Here is a 26,092-nt window from a genome sequence, read left to right as displayed (position 1 = left end):
CCCACACTTTATAGTAATTGGTATTCTGCTTGCAATGGACCACATATGAATAATGCAATTGCCAAAGGGAACAACTTTTTATTAATGTCAACTAACTTTCCTATTGCATGGATATGATACATTGATCCTTGTACATCATCCTAACAAAAAGAAAGGAAGTTTTTTTTTTTTCATTTTCTTGAAAGATTTTCTTTTCAGTGTGCTGATTAAGCATGGCCATCATGGCAATCCAAATTACATGAGATAAAGTTAAAATGAGTGGATACCGAAGGGCCAAGAGAGTAACAATTAGGAAATACTACATATTTAGATCCTCTAAATGGAGCATATTTGTATAGTGGACAAGAGATGAAAAACTAATCATTTAGTAGAACCCACAAAATTATATTAAAAATAAATATAGAAATTAACTTTTAATTATTCAATATTGATCATTTTTTTTTGTAACACTTATTTTATTTTGGAGAATTTAAATTATTCTAAATTTTGATGCACTCACACAATAATGTCTTTATTCTACCCTGAATAATGTAAAAATTAATACATTATCCTAAGAGCAGTGATACATTATTATTCAAGTATGATCAACTAGCTAGATAAAGAAATCATGATGATAATTAATTGTTAATGCAGGTGAACCATACCTTTTCTTGTAGCCACAACTACCCATCAGCATGGATTGCAAGCTATTAGTCCAGTTGCATTGTATACAGATTACAGACCTCTGATTTGAAATAAAAGCTACTCGACTCATCACATCCTTTCCTGAAAAATCTAGCGAGTTCACGATCTTGAAAACTGACATTCCAGTTTCTAAGATCCACACATGTACAATTGTCTCATCCTTAGAAACAAGTAGATTCATTATAAATAGGATCCTTCCTTCATTCTCCAACAACTTAATATATTCACTGTAGTTTCATTATTCAAGACCAAAGCTCTTATTTTCTCTCAAAGCAACCAACTTCAATTCAATTCAAAAGTATGGCTCCCTGTGGAGAGAGTTTCTCAAACCCTAATTTGTGTAGGAACAACATTGCGAAGCCACCGAAGCAGTCACTATGTAATAATAATCATATTCAACGGACCTTCTCAGACATCTCGTTCGAGCTGGCGAAAGAAGAGATCAATGATTTGAAGACACTTACACCAATAAGTGAGGTAGAGGATGCAAAGTGCGAGTGTTGTGGCATGTCCGAAGAGTGCACGCCGGAGTACATAGGCCGCGTTCGCGCCAAATTCTCCGGCAAGTTTGTGTGCGGGTTGTGTTCGGAGGCGGTGAAGGAAGAGTTGGAGAAGAACGGAGGGAAGAAGGAGGAAGCACTGAACTCACACATCAATGCTTGTGTTAGGTTCAACAAGTATGGTAGGGCTTTCCCTGTTTTGTTCCAAGCTGAAGCCATGAAAGCCATGCTGAAGAAGAACAAAATGGAAGGGAGAAGGGCTAAGTCCTTTAACCCTAGGGACACCAACAATGGACCAAAGATAGGATCCATTGCAAGGAGTTCAAGTTGCATTCCTGCAATCACAAGAGAGATCAATGATCTCACTCTTGCAAATTAATTATGTTCTTTAACGGTTTTTGACTATCAATTTAGAAAAAGTAGTAATTGAAAAATTAATGTATTTTAGACAATTTGTCTATATACATAGAATTTTCAATGAACTACTTTTTCGTCCTAATTAAGGGGAACATGGTTATGTACTATCTTTGTTTACCTGTTCCCTATAATTTTCTCTCTGCTGACCGATGTTTCAATTTGTGTGTAATGGGAAGAAGACCCAAGTCACCTTGATTATAAGGGTTTTTTTTCAGGTCTTTGAACCCATGCATACATAAATTATAGTTTTTGGAAGTTGGTATGTGGTGCCACTTCTTGTTTTTCCTTCTTTCTCTTTAGACTTGAGAGGGTTATAGTCCATGTTGCGTTTTAGGTCATCAGGGTATGCATGTCTTTTATTTCTTGTTTTATCCAATAAATTAAAATAATATGTATAATGTATTCTGGATATTATTGCCAATCTTACATATAGCTCTTATTGTGTAATAAATTCAATTTGCTTAGCTTATTGCACATTGAACTAATAATAATCCTCCCGCTTACTAGCTTTTGTGAGTGTATATCATTTCAATATTACCAATTCGAAGAGAAACTATTTCTTGTTTATTTAATTATTAATTTATTATATTTGACTTTAAGCAAAATAATATTCCTCTTATCAAGTTAAAGATAGAATTATTTATGTCCTTCTTATCGATTTAAATTAAAAAAAAAAAGATTTTATAACTAATATTACAATTCATAAAATGATTGATAAATTTGCAGAATAATAAATAAAGAAAATGGTATAGAGACGTCACGTGCATCTTGTTTAAACTAAACCTATCTATACATACGTCTTATATATATATATATATATATATATGTTATTCTTAATTCTACCACATATATATATGCATGCATGCTGAGAATTCTTAATTCTGATGTATCTTGAACATTTTTCTAATGGATGTAAACACATAAATAGTTATAGCCTTTGGCATTAGGTCATTCACTGTTACATATATATTAAGTAATAGCCACCAATCTAGAAATGAAAACAAAGATTTTTCAAAAATAAAATAAAAAAGCAAACCCCAAAAGGATGTCTGGTATGAATTATTCCAAAATATCTCAAACTCAAAAAGGAAGCGCAGCACTCCACCAATAATGATAGATCGATGGGGTCAATAAAACAATAAAAGAAATACATAAAGTATCCAAACTAGTATGTGGTGTATGCACCCAGGTTTCTTAATTAGGGTTAGGTTATTATAATTCTAGCACAGGATGTATTATTATACAATAATGACTATACTTGATATAAAAAAAGGGTCTTCGTACGAAGATTAAAGATAATAACATATAAATGCGTATATTATTTTTAATAATTTAATCAAATATATTAAATTATTAAATTATTTATTGACGTGAATAATCGACTTATTATAGAAAAGTATTAAGGATATAAGTAGTATTTTTATACTATTATAATTTAAAATTTAGAATTTATTATTTAATATTTAGCTTTTAGTGTTAGTTAAAAATAATTATTTTATTAGTGATAAGCATTACTCTTATATTTATATACAAAATAATGTTAAGAAATTAATTTTTTTTGTTACATGAAGTAATTTTTTAAAATTTATTTTATTTATGTTGAATTATAAATAAATTATTAATTTTTATATTCTAAATTATTATAAAGTTAGGGCTAACTAAAAATGAATTTCTACTAGTATATACATATAAGAGGAGTGCTAGGGTCAACAATTTTTGTGAGTGGTAGCCATCAAATAACTATTAATAATATTTTTAATGGTATAAAATTTTATTTAATAGTATAAAATTACTCACTTTTTTTTTTTAAGCCAAAATTTAATAAAGTTGTTGGCCTTAGACTTTTCCTATGTATAATAACATTTTGGTTCACAACCTTAAATAGTTGATTCCCAATGAGTACTATATAAGGTCCTCACACCCCTTCCCTTCTCTTCAATCCATTCTCTCTTCAATTCTCTTCTTTCTCTCTCTCTCTCTCAAAAATGGAAAGCAATAATATACCAATAATGGCAAAGAAAGTGTGGAACATGGTACGTGTAGTATTTTTCATGCTTAGAAGAGGCATATCAAAGGGAAAGCTCATGATGGATCTCAACATGTTCCTCAAGCGCCGCCGCAAGCTCGCCGGAAAAGCCATCTACAACCTCATGTTCCATCACCACCACCACTCAAACAACCCTAATCTACAGTTCTCCGCCCCAAGGGAGTACGAGTTCAGCTGCAGCAACACTCCCAACAACCACTACTTCTTCCCAATCGGCAAGCGCCACCGCAATCACAACCACCACTTCTTCGCATGCACTCACGCGCCACCCACTCTGGACGACGACGTGGTCACCGCGAACGCGCTCAAGGCGGTGTTGGAGATCTTAAACAACAACAACAACAATAATAATAATGATCAGGTGATGATGGCTATGGTGGAGGCTTCGCCGGCGCTTCCAGGGTTCGGGCGGAGTCCAATGGTGAGGCAGCTGAGAGTGACGGACTCGCCGTTTCCGCTTTATAACGACGACAAAGATGACCACCAGGTTGATAAGGCGGCGGAAGAGTTCATCAAGAGGTTCTACAAGGAGTTAAGGAAGCAAGATTAATGTTAATTATTAGTTCATCATATTTTTGGATATATGTTTTCATCATCATCATGATCCTGAGTTCAATTAATAAAGATATACATGTTTGTATTCTACTTCAACGTGTAATAATAAACAATAATAAAATCAATAATTTATAGCTATATGAGTGAATATACCAATAAATCGGATTGGAATTTAAGGAATCTTTATTATTTATTATTTATTTTCTCCCTGCCTACACCTCCTTGTACTCGGAATATATTGAATCTTTGCATCTACAATGAATAATGCATCTCTTTCCTAACATGCATAATAATCAAGCTTTATTAATAATGATCCTGATTATTATTATTCCATATATTTATTATGCTCTCTAGCTGGCTAGATGATGAATAACACAATATTATACCAACAGTCATTAGCAACATAATCTTGAATTATTTGGACTTATGGCATATGATTGGTGTGATTGGTGATCCAAAATATTTTAATTTGGATTTGAAGTTAATTAAATTGGGTTTAATTTTACAGCAACAAAACGAACCCCACTCTTCATATGATTCCACTAACATAAGTAAAATTATATAGCTGGCCCCTCATCAAAATATTGTTGCCTTTCTTAACTTTAATTTTGCTTCTCTTTTCCTTACTTTTGCTTTTTCCTCTTTATTTCTTTATTTCTTCCCCTTTTTCATGCCAAGTTAATGAGATTTTCAAGTTTTCCAATATACCACTTTTCTGATGCTTAAGTGGTTGCTATATAGATATAATAAATCAACTAAAGTGTCACCTCTCTACAGAAATTAAATTAAAGATGAAGAAAAAGGTGGCAATAATATTGACTTTGTTTAACATGCTATGCTTTTTAGCTTCCCATTACCATTTACATGCCTCAAGGCTGTAATAACACAAGGCAATTTGAAAATAACTTTTTATTATCAACTAATAATGTCAATTAATTAATTATACATTTTAATTCGTTTCATCTACTAACTAAATATATATTCATAAATTTTGGATTAGAGAGTAGACATTAGAAATATAACTGTCTATGTCTCTCTTTTATTTTATTAACTTAAATTTTATAGATTAGACAAATAATTTCATGAGATAATACCAGAATTTTTATAATCTAAATACTTCAATTTTAATTGTATTGACTCTAAACAAATTTTAATATAAGAAAAATAAAAAAAATGTATACAAAATTTACATAAATGTTCAAACTAACTGGAACTTTTTATTATTAGTGAAATGCCTTGTGATTTATATTGGATAGCTTGTTAAATAAAGGAAATTATTAAACATGATTTATTTGTCAAAATTAGAGTGTAAATGGCACCACTAATACTGCTGATATCAAATCAAATGAAAATGATAAGACAATGATTTAATTAATAGCGGGGTAGGTCAGACAAAGTTTGTTAAGTTGATGAGTTACTATTATGAACAATAAATAGTTAAATAATTAACAGCAAATTCCAAAATGTCAATTTCTGGAAATAATTATTGTAGGTGAGGTGGATACCTGGATTTGTTCTTTCTTGTGGGCAAATTAAAAAAGATGGCACACTCAAATTAAATTAAAACAAATAAAAGGACCTAGTCATTTTTAACTTTTATCAACAATCACAATTGAATTGAAAGGTGGCAGCTCGTAAAGCCAAAAGCTTAGGTGAAGTGTTTGCTACTATTTTTCTATGAAATTATTGTAAGGAAAAATTAATTAATCTAAGTTTGATTGGGAGACATGTGTCACTTTTAGAACTCATCACCTTTGCCTTCTATTTTCGACATGCTTCACGTGTAATCAATCTTCATGCCATCACAATCATTCTTAGATATATATTACTTAATAGCTAAAATATAGGTAGATAATGAAAATACTAAATAATGTAAATAATAAATATATTGGATGTTCATTTTAATAGGTGTGTAAATGATTATTCTAATATTAAAATTTAAATGAATAATTTGAAGATGTAGTGTGTTTTAATTTAATTAGTGATTGTTCATGTTAGGGGTGTATATGACTCGGTCCGGCCCGAAGATCCGGTTCGGCCCCAAACACTTTAAGGGCTAATTTAGTGTGATTTCATCGGGTTTAGAGTCGGGTAAGGGTCTCAAAAATAGATCCGGTTATTATTTCGGATTGAGTCCGGGTCATAGCTCCGGTCACCGAACTCGACTCGGTAGCCCGATCATCATACACAATTAATATTTTGTGTTATTAGTGATGAATGATGGATATTCTTATGTGGAATTTAAATATTGTAAATTTTAATATTTTATGTTATTAGTCATTATAAGATTATAAGGTAATGTTTTATGTTTAAAATGCATAAGACTTTAGACTAATGCATAATAGTGTTATTTGTATTAATTTAAATATTTGGTGTTATTAGACTAGTATTGATTATGGTTATGCTTTAATTTTAGAGAAGGATTGGTTCTTATTATATTTTTTTAAGTGAATTTTACTGTGTGAATTGTGAAATAATAGTTGGAGATTAGGTGATTTTTACATGCTAAAGACCTGATTTTTATCCGATTTTTATCCAATTTTCACTCGACCCAAAAGTACGTAAATTTTATTGAGTCTAGGATTGGGTTAGAGTCTAAAAATTAGGCCTGATCTATATTTTGAGTCGAGTCTAGGTTAAGCCAAATCTAGTGTGACCCAACTCATGTATACCTTTAGTTCATATTATTCGAAAAAATTATTGGTTACCTAACATAATCCTACTTATAATTGTATGCTCAAAATACATGCCTAAAATGATTGTTTTCATGTTACCATATGCCAGAAGAAAAAAGAATTAAAATGGTGTATTTTGTGTATAAGAAATTAAATTAAAGAAAACTTTAGGTTGTAATAGGCTAATATATAATATAGTAATTGTTGTTGCTGGTCCTGTTACGTATCAACACAAGTTATTAATGTATCATAAAAAAGCACATACTTTAGGTTTTTCTTAATTTATTGAATTAAAATTAATTTAATCTTGCAAATTAAAGAACAAACTTTCTTACTATATATATATATGTTATAAAGCTCCTTGGTGATCTTTCTTTAAGTATTATTTTATATCATAATATTCGTAACGATATATTTATTATACCTAAACAATTATTTTAACGATAATTAATAAATATTAAATGAGATAATTTTAAACTGTTTTAATTGATTTTTTATTCCCTCCGAAATATTATTGATAATTAGTAATGCATGGTGCTAGCTTGCATTTAATTATAATTAGGGGCTGCTTGAGGAATGAATAGTTTTAAACGTGAGAAAGTGTCTCTTTAATTAGGCACAACGGGAAAGCATGCATGATATACTGTTTGACCGCATGGCAAAATTCAAAGTACTTCTTATGCTTTTATGTGCTTTTTCTTTTTTGGGTCGATGCAGCTTTGTATAAAAGTTGACTTGTATATATATATATATATAAGCTCCCATGGATGCTAGAATCTTAATATTATTGTTGCATATACTTTGCATCTCAAATCATTATTTTAACGGGTTAATTACTTAGGGTTCATTCATGATAAATATTTAGTTATGGAAATCATGATGAATAGTGTATTGAGTCCTTAATAAAAAAGACTATCAATCAAATACTAATCAATTCTTTTATATAGAAATTTACATCAATAATACTTAAGTTTTTTTTTAAAGACTAATTAATCATGATTAAGAATAATATTATGATAAAGAGTAAAGTTTTGGTAAAGATTAAAAATTTTTTTTACCAGAAAAAATGGAAAAAATTATCATGTACAACATATTTTTTTTATAAATTTAATAAAAATTTTATTTTTTACCAAAAAAAGATCCTGTTATTAATTAATGGAATGTTCAAAAAAAAAAAAAAAAAGAAACAATCAAATATGGTTGCCCTTCAATTTAAACGAGAATACGTGGTTGAGTTTTCATCCACGAAATTCTATAACAATTTAAGTAAACTCCGCCGTTTAATGTGGCTACTTATGTGTCATTTCTACGAGTTTCTTGTGTTAGATTTTTTGGGTTTCAAAATACAATCTGATTCTAGCAACGGATTTCGTGCAACTCAATTATTGGTGTTAGAATATAATTAGGATCAATTAGATCAATTAGTATTATTTAGTATATCTGAATATTTATTATAGGAGATTACATTTTTATTATTACGATTCTCAATGTACTTATAAATACATTTTATATTGTATCATTCGATACAATTTAAATACACTCAATAATATACTATTATTTCTACAGTTAAGTTTCTTGTTTCTAACAATTGGAATTTCGAGTATATATATATATATATATATTTTTTTTTTCATTACGAAAAATATAGGTTACCAATAATATTTTTGAACAATGTGTGAACAATGTAAATTAATAAAATTAAAAGAGTAAATTAATCTTAAATTTAATTAATAATATTAAATTAAAATATAGTATATTTTTATTTGATTAGTAATTATTCATTGATCATTATTTACCTAGCACTCCTCTTTTTATTATTTAATACTTTGAACGATTCATGCATAAACCTTGTCTCTTTCTTCGAATGTTTGTTTTGTCTTGTAATAATTGGAAGTGGTGGTTGAGCAGTCAATATCATTGTGAATGTATATAAACATGGTGCAATCTAATATTATGATTGAGCTAGCTAGCAGCTACCATTCAATAAATAAATTTTAATTAACTAATTAATTTCATTTAATTTAAAGTCAATGTAATTAAATCTGGTTTAAGATTTTAACCGTGTCATTTTGTACACTCGCGCGCAATTTTGGGGGGACGTCGCTGTATATGAGCAAATATTTGTATGAATTAATATTTAAAGGTCACCAAAAAATTGGTTTGATTTTACAGGAAGAACGCTGCATCCACTTGGCTTTTCATAGAAACTCCTATGAATTAATATTATGTAAAATTATTGTTTTATATTTTCGTACAATAAAATTATACGAACATGTTACATTAGGCTCCGTTTGGTTTGGTTGATGTATATGATGAGACATAGATACAAAAACATAAACATTAAAGACATGGACATAAAATATTTGTGTTTATGTACTGTGTTTGGTAAAAATAAAGAACAAGACACATATATTTTAAAAAGATTGAATTATCCTTCATTCTACTACAAATTTTACTATTATTACTATACATCTATTATCCCAAACACTACATGTCATTACCATTAAATTTTATTTCTTTTAATATTTTTTATTTCTTTTAATATCATCTTAAATTATCATTCAAATATTAAATATATATATATATATTTTGAAAAAAATAAAAAACTAAAGCTCAAAATTTATCAAAGATTAATCAAAATTTAAATAAATAAAAATTAAATGTACAATTTTTTTGAAGAAAATAGAAAAATAAATTTAGTTATAGAATCTAAAAGATGAAGGAAGAGAAAAAAGAAAGGTTTGGGGAGATAAGAGGACAAATTTTAAAATTTCAATAAGGATAAAAGAGTAAAAAATTAGTGTCTCACAAGTTATGTCTTAGTGTCTCACCAAATTGGAGGTACACAAATTTAATGTCTCCGTGTCTATCTGTATCCTCCCGTGTCCTTCGAAAATCTGTGTCTCATCAAACTAAACAGCAGACATATATCACCGTGTACCACTGTATCTATGTCTCAGTGTTTATGTCTCTTAAACCAAACGCTGTCTTATTGTGGATGTTATAAACTTATAGTAATTTAATATCGAAAATTGTGAATAGTTAAATATTTTGTTACCACAATGTTAAAACAAAAATATTTTTATTTTTGGAGACAATAAAATTAAAAATCAATCAAAAACAGCATAAAATTAGTTTATTTTGTATACTTTAATTACCAATAGAATAATTGAATAATATAAGATATAATAAATATGTAATTATAAATATTATATGTATAAAATTATGAATATTAAATTAAATCAAATAATTTTAGATTATTATTATCTCTTTATTTATTATATTTTAGGCAAAAATTGCATAAAATCAATATTCAATACTAATTAGCATGATTCTAAATTATATGATATTTTTTGTAAGAAAATATCGGTACAAGTTCCGTAAATTTGAAGAAAAATCTATGCATGTCAAGGAAAAATATCATGGAAGCAAAGATTTTTATATCTTTTAGTTTATATGCATTTTGCTAGATTTTAATTTCTTTCCAAAAATCTAGGGGAAGACGCCAATGGTGCTAGAAGGTATGTTACACAAAGAAGTGGGGGCAGGTAGCAAAAGTTCATTTTCTTTGATGCTAAGCATTCTCTTATTTCCCCACTCTTCTTTTGTATGTCTTTTCCTCCTCAATTTTCCTATTAATTACAATAATAACCTTGTTATTAGAGATTTTGGTACGCTGTTTATTGTCCTACTGGCCTATGACTAAGGACTCAAGTTGGAATTATTGTCTAATTTAGAGACAAATAAGTTAACGAAAATATTTGATAAAAACTCAAACACAATATATATATAGGAATATGGATTGTGAATAATAGATACGTATTTTTTGTTATCGGATGTTGATACATATTAATTTATCCATTTAAGTGTCTGGAGTACGGTAGGGGCAGAGGAAATTTTCGGTGGAACGGTAAAATGCGTAGAGATCGAAAAGAATACTAACGATAAAAGCACTTTGTTGGACCGATACTGACACTGAGAGACAAAAGCTAGGAGATCGAATGAGATTAGATACTCCAATAATCCTAGCCGTAAACGATGGATACTAGACGCTGCGCGTATCGACCCGTGCAATGTTAGTATATAGCCACATATGTCTCTGTCCCCTTCATACGCTATCATTTCATGAATTTTTTAGGTTTAGTAGTGGAACTTCATGATTTGATTTTAGTTACTATATGTAATGCATGGCTGGCACATAAAACTAAATTATTAGATTCTTACTTCAAACCATTCGATTTGTGACACTTGGAATGCATAGAAATAAATATTAACAATAAGACTGTGTTTGTTTATAAATACATGATCTGAAATAGAGATACTGAAATACAAAATTATATTTGATAGAAGAGATATAGACAGAGATAATGTGTCCAAAAATATTGAATTAATATATTTTGTGTCTATCCTGACAGAAAGAACACAGAGACATTAATAAAAGACATAACTTATTTTTTTTCTTTTATTATTCTTGTTAATTTTTTATAATTATATTTTTTATTGTTATATTTTTCATCTCAAATTGTTTAATGAAAAAAATGAGAATAAATTAAATTTTTATAATTTGTTCTAATTTATCATTAAATAAAATACAAAAATATAAAATTTTAAATTTCTATCCATCAGTATCTTATCCTATCATATTCTCACTATCTTATTATATTCTATTTTTAGAAACAAACGCAACCTAAATTATTAAAATCAATTATATAGATCGAAGTAACATCCAAAAGTATTATTATTATAAAATTATGCATATACTACACGTATATAATCACCAAACAATTTGAACTTGATTAATCAAATTAAACATCTATACCAGGTAAATAATGCGCAATAATAACATAGATTTACTTCCTTCTGCCAAGTAATTTTAAAAATATATTTAAATACCTAATAGAAGGCTACCATATTAAGGGTTGTGTTTCTCTTTGATTATTGCTTTAATAACAAAATGTTTATTATATATAGCATAGTGCAAGCTAAGGAAGAAAAGAGCTTTGGCTTATTGCTTTTGGCCACTTCTATAATTAAATAATTGTTTACTCAACCATTGAATATTGACTCTGCCAAAAAAGCTTTCAAGTAGCTAGTGTTATAAAACTAGTGCTTAATTACTTTAAAGTTTAAACGATATATAGGACTAAGAAAAAATTTAAAACGAAAATAAATAAATAAAAATGAAAATCTTTTGGTTACCAAAGGAAGCTTGTATGTTGGATTTAGTGGTGGCAAATTCCAACCTAGCCGCCTTATTCCAAACTTTAGCCAACACACGAAACGTAATAATTTATAACAAAAATATTATCAAGTATAAAATTAATTAGTCATTATATATTATATGAATTTACATATTTTTAATTAAATAATTATCTACTAAAATAATCAAAATTATTCATAATAGTATAATAAAAGAATTGTCAAATGAAAACTATATTTTATACACAATAAATTATTAATTGCTAAATTTTTATGTTATAAAATATAATTAAATATATAATTGTTTATTAATTCAATTCAAACTATATATAAAGTATATATAGGTTTCAACATTTTGGTTTTAAAATATTGATCTCAAAAATAATTTAAGTTCTTTGGTTCTATTACTTAACAAAAAAAAATTAAGATGCAGTAGAATTTATTATTTTTTATTAATATTTTTAATTATTAATTTAATTTTTTAGTCTAATAATTTAATAATATATTTTTAATTTATTTTTTAAAATATTATTAGTTATTAATAAAAAATAATAAATTGTATTTACTCTCTGATATTCTTCCATAACAAAATATAGTGTATTCTATATAGATTAAACAGAAAAAATAATAACTGAAAAAAAAATTAAATTATTATTCATCAAAGTATCATGAGTAGAAATAAACTAGAGTATATAACTCAAAAACATAGGATAAAAATTCGTTTATTTATATTAAACTTTCGAAAACCCATTCAAGACTTACTCAAATTATTAGTCAACAAAAAATCAAAACGCTCATTTTCGCTAATAGAAATAGAGATAGAAAAAAAAAGATTTCGCAGTTTATGGATCCATCCAATAAATAAAATAATTGATAAGAATTAAAAAAATAATACAATAGGATATATTTATATATATAAAATAGTGGTGGTCTCCCATGCAATGTCTTACTTTGATATATATCCTATCCAATGGGGGCCATGTTTAAGAATTAAGAGTCTTCAACTTCAATTTCTTGTACTTTATTTGTGTTATATATACAAAAGCATCATGTGAGGGTTCCAATTTTGCTTAAATCCTAAGTAAGAGGTACTAGTTGTCCTCACGGAATTTACGGAACAACAAGAACAAGAAAATTAAAGGTAAAGATAGAATCCATAGGATTAACAAAAACTATCACTAAATCTGAAATATGTCTCTCTACCATTAAGTACACTGCAATATTATTATTTGATGCTTCCGAGTAGTACCCCAGAATTTCATCCACATATTTTGAAACTGTTAAATTTGATATATGTTTTCATCGAATCACATGAATATATAAATAAAATTCCTATGTATGTTTTAATCTAACAAAATTTTTTAAAGTAGTTACACTAATTAAAAATGTCACGAAACTACCTCTATTGTCAATAAAAAGAAATTCACATAAAAAATGACATCTCTAACATACTCTCTTTTTTTCAATGCTTACAACCTCACAAAAGTGAAAAAAGTGAGGGAAGTACAACAAAGCTAGTTCAAATCAAAACAACTGCAATAGCCGCAGACTCATCTAAACCAAGTCAAAGAAAAAAAAAAAAGAAACAAACATATCAAAAATAAATTATATTACATATTAAATTACGTCTCTTCACGCAAAAGTATATTTTAAATCTATCTGAATTTTGTTGTTTTATGCTAATTTTTTTGGGGTCAATAAAATTAAATTCTAAACTATTAAGTCATAACAATTCTGATATTATATTATAAATTTTTTTTTTCAAAAACTTAAACTGATAAAAAAAATATACATCAATAATTATATCTTTTAAAAAATCATTTATTAACAAGGTTAAGTTTACTTAAACTTACAATAGAAAGTTTTGTTCAGTAAAAGCAGGTTATAGAACAAAAGTTGCATCTCAAGCACTAAAAACTAATTAAAGGGCAATTAATCCATTATCTTGTGTCTGTTTTTTTCCGGTTATAACAACAATATACTTATGATTAAATTGTCAATTATGGGAGAAGTTTGTCCCCCCATTACTTTAGTTTATGTATGCTTAGTGACACACTACTACTTAGGATGCAAAAGAATCAATTGCTTTTAATTTCTTTTTTGTCCAGCCATTCAAAAATCAAAGGTTATCTGAATTAGCCAGATGGGAATTATGTTTAAATCTTTTAGATCCAAAGATTGGAACCTGTTATTAAAGTAGTATAGGTTGCTCTTTTGAGAAGTGGAAAAGCATCTATATATCCATTGCTCATCATCACAATAATTCAGACGAAGGATTGGATAAAATTTTGCGTTATCCGTTCAAGGATTGGATATTTGGATCATAATTAGAGCCTTTTCCCATTATTTTAATTTAACGCATTTTCTGAAAATCCTTTTTAATTTATTTACATAAAGTAATAGGTTCCTTCAGAATCTAGATGAACTCTTTGTTAAGCATATGCCGCATTCATATATAGTTAGTGGCAAACATAAGATACACCGTGTGGCCTAAATAAGCAAAAGTAGATTATCCATAACCAAGTATGAAAAAAAAGGTACAATGCTTCGATTTGAATTTAGGATAGAAAGCTAGATGAAAAATCATACATTAGGGCCCAACCGGGTTCGAACCGATGACCTCTTGATCTGCAGTCAAATGCTCTACCACTGAGCTATAGACCCTTGAATGTTAAATGTTTAAATATATAAAAATAAAAATAATGTGCAACAAATATTTTACTGTTAATCAAACTAAATGATAATCTTGATGGTATGATTTAGTTTTTTAAATTATTTTTTCATACAAAATGTTTTACATAAACATTAATAACGGCATCAGTATACTAGAAACTTTTTTTGGGACATGAGAAACTTTAAACATCAACATGGGCCTAAGCCCTAAATCGAAAACTGATTGTTGGGCTTAAGTTTTATTAGGGTACACGCAATTACTTCCAGACCAAGAGAAAAAAAAAAGACAGTTGTTTAGTCAACTTGGGTTAGTCTATAGAAAAGACAATAGATATGGAGATTGTCATTTACCAAAAAAAAAAAAAAGATATGGAGATTGTCTAGTGCATAAAAAGATTGAATTAGAAACATGGTTTTATTTTTGGGATACTCTTTTAAGAGAGGTAGTGAATATTTTGGTTGAATATGAACAAGAAGTTACTCCTGACCAAAAAAAAAAAAAAAAGAAGTTACTCTATCCTGTTTACTTCGCATGTAGGTCTTTTTTCGGACTTCAAACCCCGTTTATATACGGAAAAAATAGGTTAATCTAATTGTTAATTATACTAATTTAGTTAAGTAAGTATTGAAGATTTAGATTTTGTCTATAATAATAAATTATTAAATAGAATTCAGATTTACGAAAAATTGTTGTAAAATAAATAAAAAAATATATTAAATATAAAATAAAAATGTATAAATAGAAGACTTTAGCATTAAAATAATTAGTTCAATAATAATTTATATATATATAATAATATTATATGTTGTAATGTGTATATATATATATAAAGATAGAAAGGACTCAAAGGAGTATTAAAAGTAAAGAGAGAGAATTGCATTTGCATATATTTTATTATTGCTGCTTCATTTCAAACGTTGCTTCTACTATTTATACACATGAGAAGGTTTTGATTTCAACTTTCATTTATTTTAATTGTCTTGGAGAGAGGTTCTTTCAATATGGAGAAGGTAAACCAATGTGGTTATCCACATACTTATCTTAACACTCCCCCTTAGATGACCATTTAGAATTATTGCCTCATTAAAACCTTACTAAAGGAAAATCCTGTGGGAAAAACTTTAGTGAAGGAAAAAGAGTACAATATCCTTTATGATGGAGACTGCCTCATTAAAAACCTTTTTATTTAAATCATGAGTTGTGATACATAAATACTCATGACTTCCCTCATTCATAGTCTCAATATGATATCCATTTCGGCGAATATCTTTAAAGCTCAACAAGTTTCTTCGAGACTTGGTAGACAATAGTACATTATTTATTATGAATTTTGTTCCTCTAGGAAACAAAATTATAGTTCTTCCAGAGCCTTTTATCACATTGCCTGAGCCAATAATAGTATTAACACATTCTTCTTTTGGTACCAAATGTGTAAAATATATATCACTTTTGATAATAGTGTTCGAACTTACACTATCCGCAAGGCATACATCTTCATTACATATCCTTGCCATTCTCTTCAAAGACAAATAATAATAAAATGAGTAGTGTTCCTACCCTGGCCCAATAATAAAGGCCCAGGTCCAAATAAAAGGCCTAGTCCAGAGGATTGAGCCTTACTAAGCACCAACCTTCACACTAAGAAGTCGGTGTCAAACCCAACTTACTCCCAAGAAGTCGGGACGGAGAATAGTTGGCAGATAAGCACTCATTCAAATGAGTAACTGCCCCTAAGATCTCTCTAACTACTTTATCGAGCCATATCTTAACCTCCCTAAGATAATGGGACGGTTAACACCCTAAAAATATGGCACTACTCCAACGGTGGTTATTGGCTCACCACTATAAATACACTGACACCCCTCAGGTATCTCTAAGCCCAATACTCTCTAGACCTGCTCACACCCTTGCTAACTTAGGCATCGGAGTGTCTTTGCAGGTACCACCCCCCGTTCATTCACGAGCACAAGTCGGAAGGAGGCTCCAACGTGCAAACTAGCTCAGAAGCCACCATCCGCGGACGATTGGGCCAACCAAAGCCATCCATCTTATTAATCTCCGGTTACCCACCGTAACATTGGCGCCGTTGCCGGAGACCCGAGAGATCATCCAACGATGGCGGATAGATCCCACGAAGAAGGCCATGTAGAGACAGATTCTGAACAAGAGAATCTGGACACAGGCAACAACGATGTGGACCTCACCCTCCACCAAGAAATCAATAATCAACACAGGGAAGGCACTTCCGGAATAAAGAACCCGAAGGTAAACTCCTCAGAAGGGCGCGAGTCAGAAAAAGAAGGACCACCCCATGTAACTGAACTCATGGGATTAGTCCACAGCCGCTGGAGCAATTAGAACAGGAACGAGAGCGGCAAAAGAAAACTGAAAAGAGCCTAAAAGAGGAGATGAAACGACGAAAAGAGTTAGAAAGAAAGCTCTTACAGTTGGAATCCTCCCTCAAAAGTCGCAACTCCCGCGACGAACAAGAAGAACCACCCTTAGGTGGGGAGGATCCCTTCAGCGAGGACATAATGAGGGCTAAAGTTCCGAGAAACTTCAAAAGCCCTGACATGGACCTCTATGACGGAACCTCGGATCCAAAGCATCACCTGAGCAACTTCAAAAGTCGGATGTATCTAGCTGATGCTTCCGACGCTACGCGATGCAAAGCCTTCCCGACCACTCTATCGAAAGCAGCGATGAAGTGGTTCGATAGCCTCCCCCCAAGGTCGGTTACTAGTTTTGAAGACCTCTCAAGGAAGTTTTTGATGAGGTTCTCAATCCAGAAAGACAAAGTGAAACATGCACCGAGCCTCCTAGGAATAAAACAGGAGGTCGGAGAATCTTTACGAGCCTATATGGAAAGATTCAATAAAGCATGTTTGGAGATTCAAGACCTACCCACCGAGGCAGTAATAATGGGGTTAGTCAATGGGCTTAGAGAAGGTCCCTTCTCGCAGTCCATATCCAAAAGACACCCCACCTCTTTGAGTGATGTACAGGAAAGAGCTGAAAAGTACATCAACATGGAGGAAAACGCCAAATTAAGAGACCTGAGTTGGCGACCCGGACCCCCTCCCTCAACAAAAGAGAGAGAAAGGGAAACCAAGAAAAAGGAAGAACTCGGTCTCGAAAGGCCAAGAAAATATCACTCCTATACTCCTCTGAAAGTTTCTATAGTGGACGTATATAGAGAGATTTGTAACACTGAGAGATTGCCACCCCCTAGACCCATTAAAAATAAAAAAGGGGGAAGCCACAACGATTACTGTGAGTACCATAAAATATATGGTCACTCCACAAACGACTGTTACGACCTTAAAAATGTGATAGAAAAGCTGGCTAGAGAAGGTCGGCTTGATAGATATCTCATAGAAAGGTCGGACGGTCACGGAAAGAGAAAGCGAGACGACATGGATAGAAGAGACCCACCACCGCAGACACCAGAGAGACATATCCATATGATCTCAGGAGGGTTCGTGGGAGGGGGACTCACCAAATCCTCTCGCAAAAGACATCTCAAAAGAGTTTATCAGGTCGGAGAAGAGTCATCCGACCTCCCTACCATTTCATTCACAAAAGAAGATGGGCAAGGAATAATCCCTGGACATGATGATCCAGTAGTGATAACCATGATCCTAGCAAATGCCCACCTCCACAGAACCCTAGTAGACCAAGGAAGCTCGGCGGACATCCTTTTTAAGCCCGCTTTCGACAAGCTAGGGTTAGATGAGAAAGAATTAAGAGCCTACCCTGACACCCTATACGGATTAGGGGACACGCCAATAAAACCGCTAGGATTTTTGCCCCTTCACACTACTTTTGGAAAAGGGGAAAAATCAAAGACTCTAAGTATAGACTTCATAGTCATTGATGTGGGGTCAGCATATAATGCTTTAATCGGTAGAGCTACCCTCAATCGACTCGGAGCAGTGGTATTTACTCCTCACCTCTGCATGAAATTCCCGACCTCAGCGGGAATAGCAACGGTAAGGGGAGATCAAAAGTTGGCAAGGAAGTGCTACAATGAAAGCCTAAATCTAAGAGGGAAAGGCAGAGAAGTTCACACGATAGAACTCGGGGGCGCAAGGGCCAAAGAAGAGCTGCGACCACAACCGGGAGGAAAAATCGAGGAGATACAGGTCGGTAAGGAGGAAGGGAAAAATACTCATATAGGAGCCAATCTAGGGGAAACCCTAAAACAAGGATTGGCTAAGCTCCTAAGAGATAACTCCGACCTCTTTGCCCGGAAGGCCTCGGACATGCCTGGAATAGATCCCGAGCTCATTTCCCACAAACTCTTGGTTTATCCGGGATCCCGACCTGTACAGCAAAGAAGACGGAAGCTCGGCCCAGAACGAACCCTAATAGTAGAAGAACAAGTACAGGCACCTTGGAAGCTGGCTTCATCAGAGAAGTCAAGTACCCAACATGGCTAGCCAATACAGTGCTAGTCAAAAAACAGAATGGCAAATTGAGAATGTGTGTCGACTACACCGACTTAAATAAGGCATGTCCTAAGGACCCTTATCCCCTACCAAGTATTGATACCCTAGTGGATTCCAGCTCGGGGTACCAATACTTATCGTTCATGGACGCCTACTCAGGATATAATCAAATCCCGATGTATGTGCCCGACCAGGAGAAAACATCATTCATCACGCCCAGAGCTAATTTCTGCTACGTGGTCATGCCATTCGGATTAAAGAATGCGGGGGCCACATATCAAAGGTTGATGAATAAAGTGTTTTCCCCTCATCTGGGGAGTCTAATGGAAGTATACGTCGACGATATGCTAGTAAAGACCAAGAAGGAAGTCGACCTCTTGTCAGACCTCTCTCAAGTCTTTGACACCATAAGGCTGCACGGGATGAGACTAAATCCCGCAAAGTGCGCCTTCGCAGTGAAAGCAGGGAAATTTCTAGGGTTTATGCTAACACAAAGAGGGATCGAAGCCAATCCCGACAAGTGTAGAGCCATCCTAGAAATGAAAAGTCCGACTTGTTTGAGAGAAGTCCAGCAGCTAAACGGCCGACTTGCAGCCCTCTCCAGATTCTTGGCAGGATCGGCACTGAAATCCCTTCCACTATTCTCGTTATTAAGAAAGGGATGCCAGTTCGAATGGACTCCTGAATGCGAGGAGGCATTCCAGAAGTTCAAAAAGTTTTTAAGCCAACCTCCTATTCTAACCCGACCAGTACCTGGGAAAGACCTCGTCCTGTACTTATCCGTAGCAAACAGGGCTGTCTCATCAGCCCTGATAAAAGAAGACGAGGTCGGACAACATCCAGTCTACTTCATCAGTAGAGTTCTACAAGGCCCTGAACTAAGGTACCACAAACTAGAAAAGTTTGCATACTCCTTAGTAATAGCCTCACGAAGGCTACGACCCTACTTTCAGGCCCATACAATAAGAGTCCGTACGAACCAACCCATGAAGCAAATCCTCCAAAAGACAGATGTTGCAGGAAGAATGGTCCAATGGGCAATAGAGCTTTCCGAGTTCGACTTAAAATATGAAACTCGGACAGCGATCAAAGCTCAATACATCGCCGACTTCGTTGCAAAATACGCAGGGGATCAGGAGGAAAAACCAACTACATGGGAACTCTATGTAGATGGATCCTCCAACAAAACGGGAAGTGGCGCAGGCATAATATTGGTAGATGAAAGAGGAACCCAGATAGAGGTTTCCTTAAAATTTGAATTCCCGGCTTCAAATAATCAGGCAGAATATGAAGCCTTGATTGCTGGACTAAAACTAGCAGAAGAAGTCGGTGCTACAAAGGTGATGATATACAGCGACGCACAAGTGGTAACCTCCCAAATAAGTGGAGAGTATCAGGCAAAGGACCCAAATATGAGGAAGTACTTGGAAAAAACTTTGGAATACCTTGAGCGCTTCGCAGAAACCGAGGTCAAACACATAACTCGGGATCTAAACAGCAGAGCAGACGCCCTATCTGAGTTAGCAAGTACCAAACCAGGAGAGAACAACAGAAGCCTGATCCAAGAAACCCTTCAGGAACCCTCAGTAATAAAAGACAAGTAAGAAGTACTTGAGGTAGTCGGTTTAGACCTCGGATGGATGAACCCCTTAGTTGAATACATGAAATTCGACATCCTCCCTAAAGAGGAGAGAGAAGCTAAAAAGATCCGAAGGGAAGCACAACACTACACTTTGGTGAGAAATATCCTCTACAGAAGGGGGATATCAACACCACTGTTAAAGTGCGTACCGACCTCAAGAACGGACGAGGTGTTGGAGGAAGTACATAGTGGAATCTGCGGAAACCATCTTGGAGCAAGGTCACTAGCCAGGAAAGTAATCCGAGCTGGATTCTATTGGCCGACCTTGCAAAAAGATGCCACAGAATTTGTGAAAAAATGTCAACCATGTCAGATGCATGCAAATTTCCACGTGGCTCCACCAGAAGAGCTCATCAGTATCACTTCTCCATGGCCTTTTGCAAAATGGGGAATGGATTTGTTAGGTCCTTTTCCCCAAGCGCCAGGACAAGTCAAATACCTTATCGTGGGAATAGACTATTTCACAAAGTGGATAGAAGCAGAACCATTGGCCACCATCACCGCTCAAAGAAGTCGGAGGTTCCTCTACAAAAATATCATCACAAGATATGGGATACATTATTCCATCACTACGGATAATGGAACCCAATTCACCGATGCTACCTTCAGAAGCTTAGTAGCCAGTATGAAAATCAAACATCAGTTCACCTCGGTGGAGCACCCACAAGCCAATGGGCAAGCCGAGGCAGCCAACAAAGTCATACTGGCAGGACTAAGGAAAAGATTGCAAGAAGCAAAAGGAGCTTGGGCCGAAGAGCTCCCCCAAGTATTATGGGCTTACAGGACAACGCCTCAATCCGCCACCGGAGAAACGCCCTTCCGACTAGTCTATGGCGTAGAAGCAATGATACCAATAGAAATCAATGATCATTTGAAACTATTCCATCATTGATCAAATGACCAATATTTCTTTCAGGATCCTTAAAGAAATCAGATACATCATAATGGGTGGTGGAATTTTCAACATCATTTGAAACGAAATTCGACTCTTTTTCCTTGTCGTCTTTTTTCAAAGATGCCTGATAAAGATCGACTAGGTGCCTTGGAGTACGACAGGTACGTGACCAATGGCCCTTTCCACCACAATGGAAACACTTATCCTCTGTTGATTTATTCTGCCCGATATTTCTTTCTTTATCCCACTTCTGGTGAGATCCTCTCTTTTGAATATAATTCTTTTTCCTCCCATAATTTTTCTTTGGGGTCCCATTTTGGTGCGATTAGGTGGTGCAATGGAAACATATATCGCACACCCAAATATTCTTAAATGGGAAACATTTGACTGTTGGCCAAAAGCTAATTGCATTGGAGAGAACCGATGGTAACTCGTTGGTCTCAAACGAATAAGTGCTGCGGCATGTAAAATAGCATGCCCCGAAACCGAGGTTGGGAGATTTGTTCTCATAAGCAAGGGTCTAGCAATTAACTGGAGGCGTTTAATAAGCGATTCTGCTAACCCATTTTGTGTGTGAACATAAGCTACTGGATGTTCAACACTTATTCCATTAGCCATACAATAAGCATCAAAAGCTTGGGAAGTAAATTCAACATCATTATCAAGGCGAATTGCTTTGATTGGATTTTCTGGAAATTGTGCTTTTAATCGAATAATTTGAGCCAGTAATCTCGCAAACGCCAGGTTGCGAGAAGACAATAAGCACACATGTGACCATCTCGAAGATGTATCTATTAGGACCATAAAATATCTAAAAGATCCACATAGTGGATGAATAAGTCCACATATATCACCTTGAATCCTTTCTAGAAATTCAGGAGACTCAAATCCAATCTTTACTAGTGATGGCCTTAAAATTAACTTTCCCTCAGAACATGTAGCACAACAAAATTCACTAGATTTAAGAATCTTCTGGTTCTTTAGTGAATGTCCATGAGAGTTTTCAATAATTCTCCTCATTATGGTTGTTCCTGGATGACCCAAATGGTCGTGCCAAGTTATGAATTCATTTGAGCTAGTAAACTTCTGGTTTACAGTGGCATGTGATTCAATTGCACTAATATTGGTATAATACAACCCTGATGAAAGTGAGGGTAACTTTTCTAATATAACCTTTTTCTCGATACTACTGCTGCAGGAGCACATTCAAGGCATGGAAGGTTGAGAAAGTTTTCTCCAACATATCATGATCAGTTATCTTTTTTCCACATAATTTCATTCGTGAGGTGATTCAAAACATTGCAGAATTATATTCATTTATAGATTTAAAATCTTATAAACGCAAGTGCATCCATTCATATCGGGTTTGAGGAAGTATCACCATTTTCTTATGATTATACCTTTCTTCAAGGTCTTTCCGAAGATCTGCAGGATCTTTTAATGTGAGATATTCATTTTTCAACCCTTCGTCAAGATGACGACGAAGGAAAATCATGGCTTTGGCCTTAACCTTTTGGGATGCATTATTTTCAACCTTAATGGTATCTCCAAGATCCATTGAATCAAGATGAATTTCAGCATCTAATATCCACGATAAATAATTGTTTCCAGATATATCAAGAGCATTGAATTCAAGATGAGAGAGTTTCTACATAATGAAAATTTGTTACCTGAGTCTTCCTAAAATTTGATCAGAGTCTCGTGCTGATAACGTGTTGTAAAATAAATAAAAGGTATATTAAATATAAAATAAAGATGTATAAATAGAAGACTCTAGCATTAAAATAATTAGCTCAATAATGATTTATATATATAATAATAATATTATATGTTGTAATGTGTATATATATATAGATAGAAAGGAGTATTAAAAGTAAAGAGAGAGAGAATTGCATTTGCATATATTTTATTATTGCTGCTTTATTTCAAACGTTACTTCTACTATTTATACACATGAGAAGATTTTGATTTCAACTTTTATTTATTTTAATTGTCTTGGAGAGAGGTTTTTTCAATATGAAAAAAGTAAACCAACATGATCATCCACATACTTATCTTAACAGAAATTAGTTTTTAGTCTATAAAATTTAAAAGTATCATGAAAAAGGACAAAAAAAAAAAAAGGGCGATAATGACTAGTTGACTACTCTCATTGTGGTAAACCATTTTCTGAAGAACAAATAATTAGTCATTTAGCTATGAAATCACAGCCACATGTGATTTAATCACCATGTTTTATTTGTATGCACCACATATATACACGCAAAAGTGTGACACTGTTGCAATATATCATCGTCAAAGGCAAAAGTCCAATTGTTTGACAATTCCCTACTTCACATTAAATTCCCTGATTTATAGTATTATACATGCATATATACCCTTTTTCTTTCTCTTTGGTTCGATGTACATTACACGTGTTCTATATACGATGATGATGTAAGTTTAACATTCTCAATAACTGAATAAACAAAACAAAACAAGGTATGGTGATGATCAGAGATTATCATCATGTAAGTACTAATAGTGTTCACCACAAAATTGAGACACGTGTGATGCCAAAGTTGAGATATATGAATAATGATTATAACAGTCTAATTAATCAACTTATATTAGAATTGAGATATATGGAGTTAACTCAACTCAAAAAAATTAACTGATAGTGCAAAAAATATCTCAGTCTCATATTTATAGATTATTTAAAATTTTTTTGTTTAAGAGATGTGAGACTTGTAATAAATTATCTTAAAATTTTTAGGTTTTACTTGAAATTAAAGAAACGTATTATTATTTGAGTATTGTATTTTACGTATACCTAGAATCAAATAACAAGTCTTATTTTTAATTTAAGATTTGGATTTTTATTTTTTATTGTTATTATACGTGTTGGATGTCAATAAAGTGAATAAAGTATAAACACTTTACTTCTACTTGTTTAAATTTCAAATAACATCTCTTTCTAAAATAAAGACAATGATGCAGCTCTTTCATCCGATCCCTTTGAATAATATGCATGCAAATTATTAAGGAGCAATTACTCATCCTCTACCCTCTAAGGTCAAAATAAACTCATTTATTTTTCTATTGTATGATTAAATAATAAATATTTATCTTTTAATTTTAGCAATTATTTTTAATAAAAAAATAATATACATAAAAATGGTGCATATAGTTGTTAAAATATTAATGTACCTTATTCGAAGCTAGTGTACATTTCTATTTGTTCTAATGTGATAGTTCACTATTGTTATTGTATCTTCAACTTGCAAAAAGGACATGCAAATGTGTCATTTGGTTTCATATTATATCTATAATTGTTATTTGGTACATGATGAGGTAGCTAAACAACTTCAATATCAAACAATAATAAATAAAACAGATATGGATGGACTGCTAACAAATTAATTACATGCAAGTAGGTTGGAGATTTTGAAGAAACGATCCAAATATTAAACAGCCGAACGACTGCACAATTTTTTATTAAAAAAAATAAAAAATTAAGTTTGATTATAAATATAAATTTAATTTTATTATAAATCAAACCATCAGACCATTTTCATATTTTTATATTAATAGTTGGTTGTTTCTGATTAAAAAAATGTTCTATTTCTACCGAATTAGTAACTAAATAAAAAAAATTCACAAATATTATGAACGGATGAAAATTCTATAAATATAAGATATCTTAATTGGAATTTAAAAAAAAATTAATCATATCAATACTAATTCATTTTAAAGTTTAAACTAAGATAAATGATATACATGAAAAATTATCCAAAAAAAGATTATATATTAAAATATATGAAATATTAGTCTCATAAACTAATATTAACTAATTTTTTAACGTTAAAAATGTTAATCTCCTAGTATTTTTTAATACATTAATAATTTTTTTTTTCAGTTTTACAAGGACAACAAGGAGAGAAAATCCCTAATAATATACTCCTAAGTCCTTAGTCTTAGCTTAGTCAAACTCATTGCTTAATCATTCATAGATTCCTCTAAGCTGAAGTATCTTCTTTGGAATCATAATTTTTTTGAAGAGTTTAATTTTGATAATATAAAATGTTTTACACAATCTTGTAATTACATTCGTTTTTTTTATGATCATATATATAGTTAATATAAAAAATAGTTATTTTTACTGATATGACGTTACGTAATTAAATACACGTGTAAAATTATTTTACACTACTGATAATATATCAAAATTAAATTATTTCCGTGAAATTAAAACTTTTCTGCCTTGGGGTCTTGGCCAATTGGCCATTCTTGCTTGCATTTGACCCATTCTTCCCATAAACCATCCATCCAAGCAAAACAAATCATACAAAACAAATTCTACCAACATCACAC

The 26,092-nt window shown here is 32.1% G+C and overlaps 2 protein-coding genes and 1 non-coding gene across 3 annotated transcripts; 2 read left to right on the top strand and 1 right to left on the bottom strand.

Annotated features, from left to right (window-relative positions):
* Positions 1–903: 903 nt before the first annotated feature.
* On the top strand, positions 904–2,107 carry LOC130941747 (uncharacterized). The gene has a single exon (XM_057870325.1). It carries the CDS (start codon positions 985–987, stop codon positions 1,561–1,563), a length of 579 nt encoding a protein of 192 aa, XP_057726308.1. The 5' UTR covers positions 904–984; the 3' UTR covers positions 1,564–2,107.
* A 1,428-nt stretch (positions 2,108–3,535) lies between these two features.
* Positions 3,536–4,383, top strand: LOC130941522 (uncharacterized). The gene has a single exon (XM_057870062.1). The coding sequence runs from the start codon at positions 3,587–3,589 to the stop codon at positions 4,196–4,198; it is 612 nt and encodes a 203-aa protein (XP_057726045.1). The 5' UTR covers positions 3,536–3,586; the 3' UTR covers positions 4,199–4,383.
* Positions 4,384–14,669: 10,286 nt separating this feature from the next.
* TRNAC-GCA (transfer RNA cysteine (anticodon GCA)) lies at positions 14,670–14,741 on the bottom strand. The gene has a single exon. It is a non-coding gene; the product is annotated as a tRNA-Cys (tRNA).
* Between the last annotated feature and the right edge of the window lie 11,351 nt (positions 14,742–26,092).

Source organism: Arachis stenosperma, chromosome 7 (genome assembly GCF_014773155.1).
Source record: "Arachis stenosperma cultivar V10309 chromosome 7, arast.V10309.gnm1.PFL2, whole genome shotgun sequence".
In the NCBI taxonomy this organism is placed as follows: domain Eukaryota; kingdom Viridiplantae; phylum Streptophyta; class Magnoliopsida; order Fabales; family Fabaceae; genus Arachis; species Arachis stenosperma.
This window is presented reverse-complemented; position numbering and strand designations above follow the sequence as displayed.

Bases quoted from the DNA above. Each gene is read 5' to 3' on its own strand.
- LOC130941747 (XM_057870325.1), top strand. From the start codon at position 985: ATGGCTCCCTGTGGAGAGAGTTTCTCAAACCCTAATTTGTGTAGGAAC.
- LOC130941522 (XM_057870062.1), top strand. From the start codon at position 3,587: ATGGAAAGCAATAATATACCAATAATGGCAAAGAAAGTGTGGAACATG.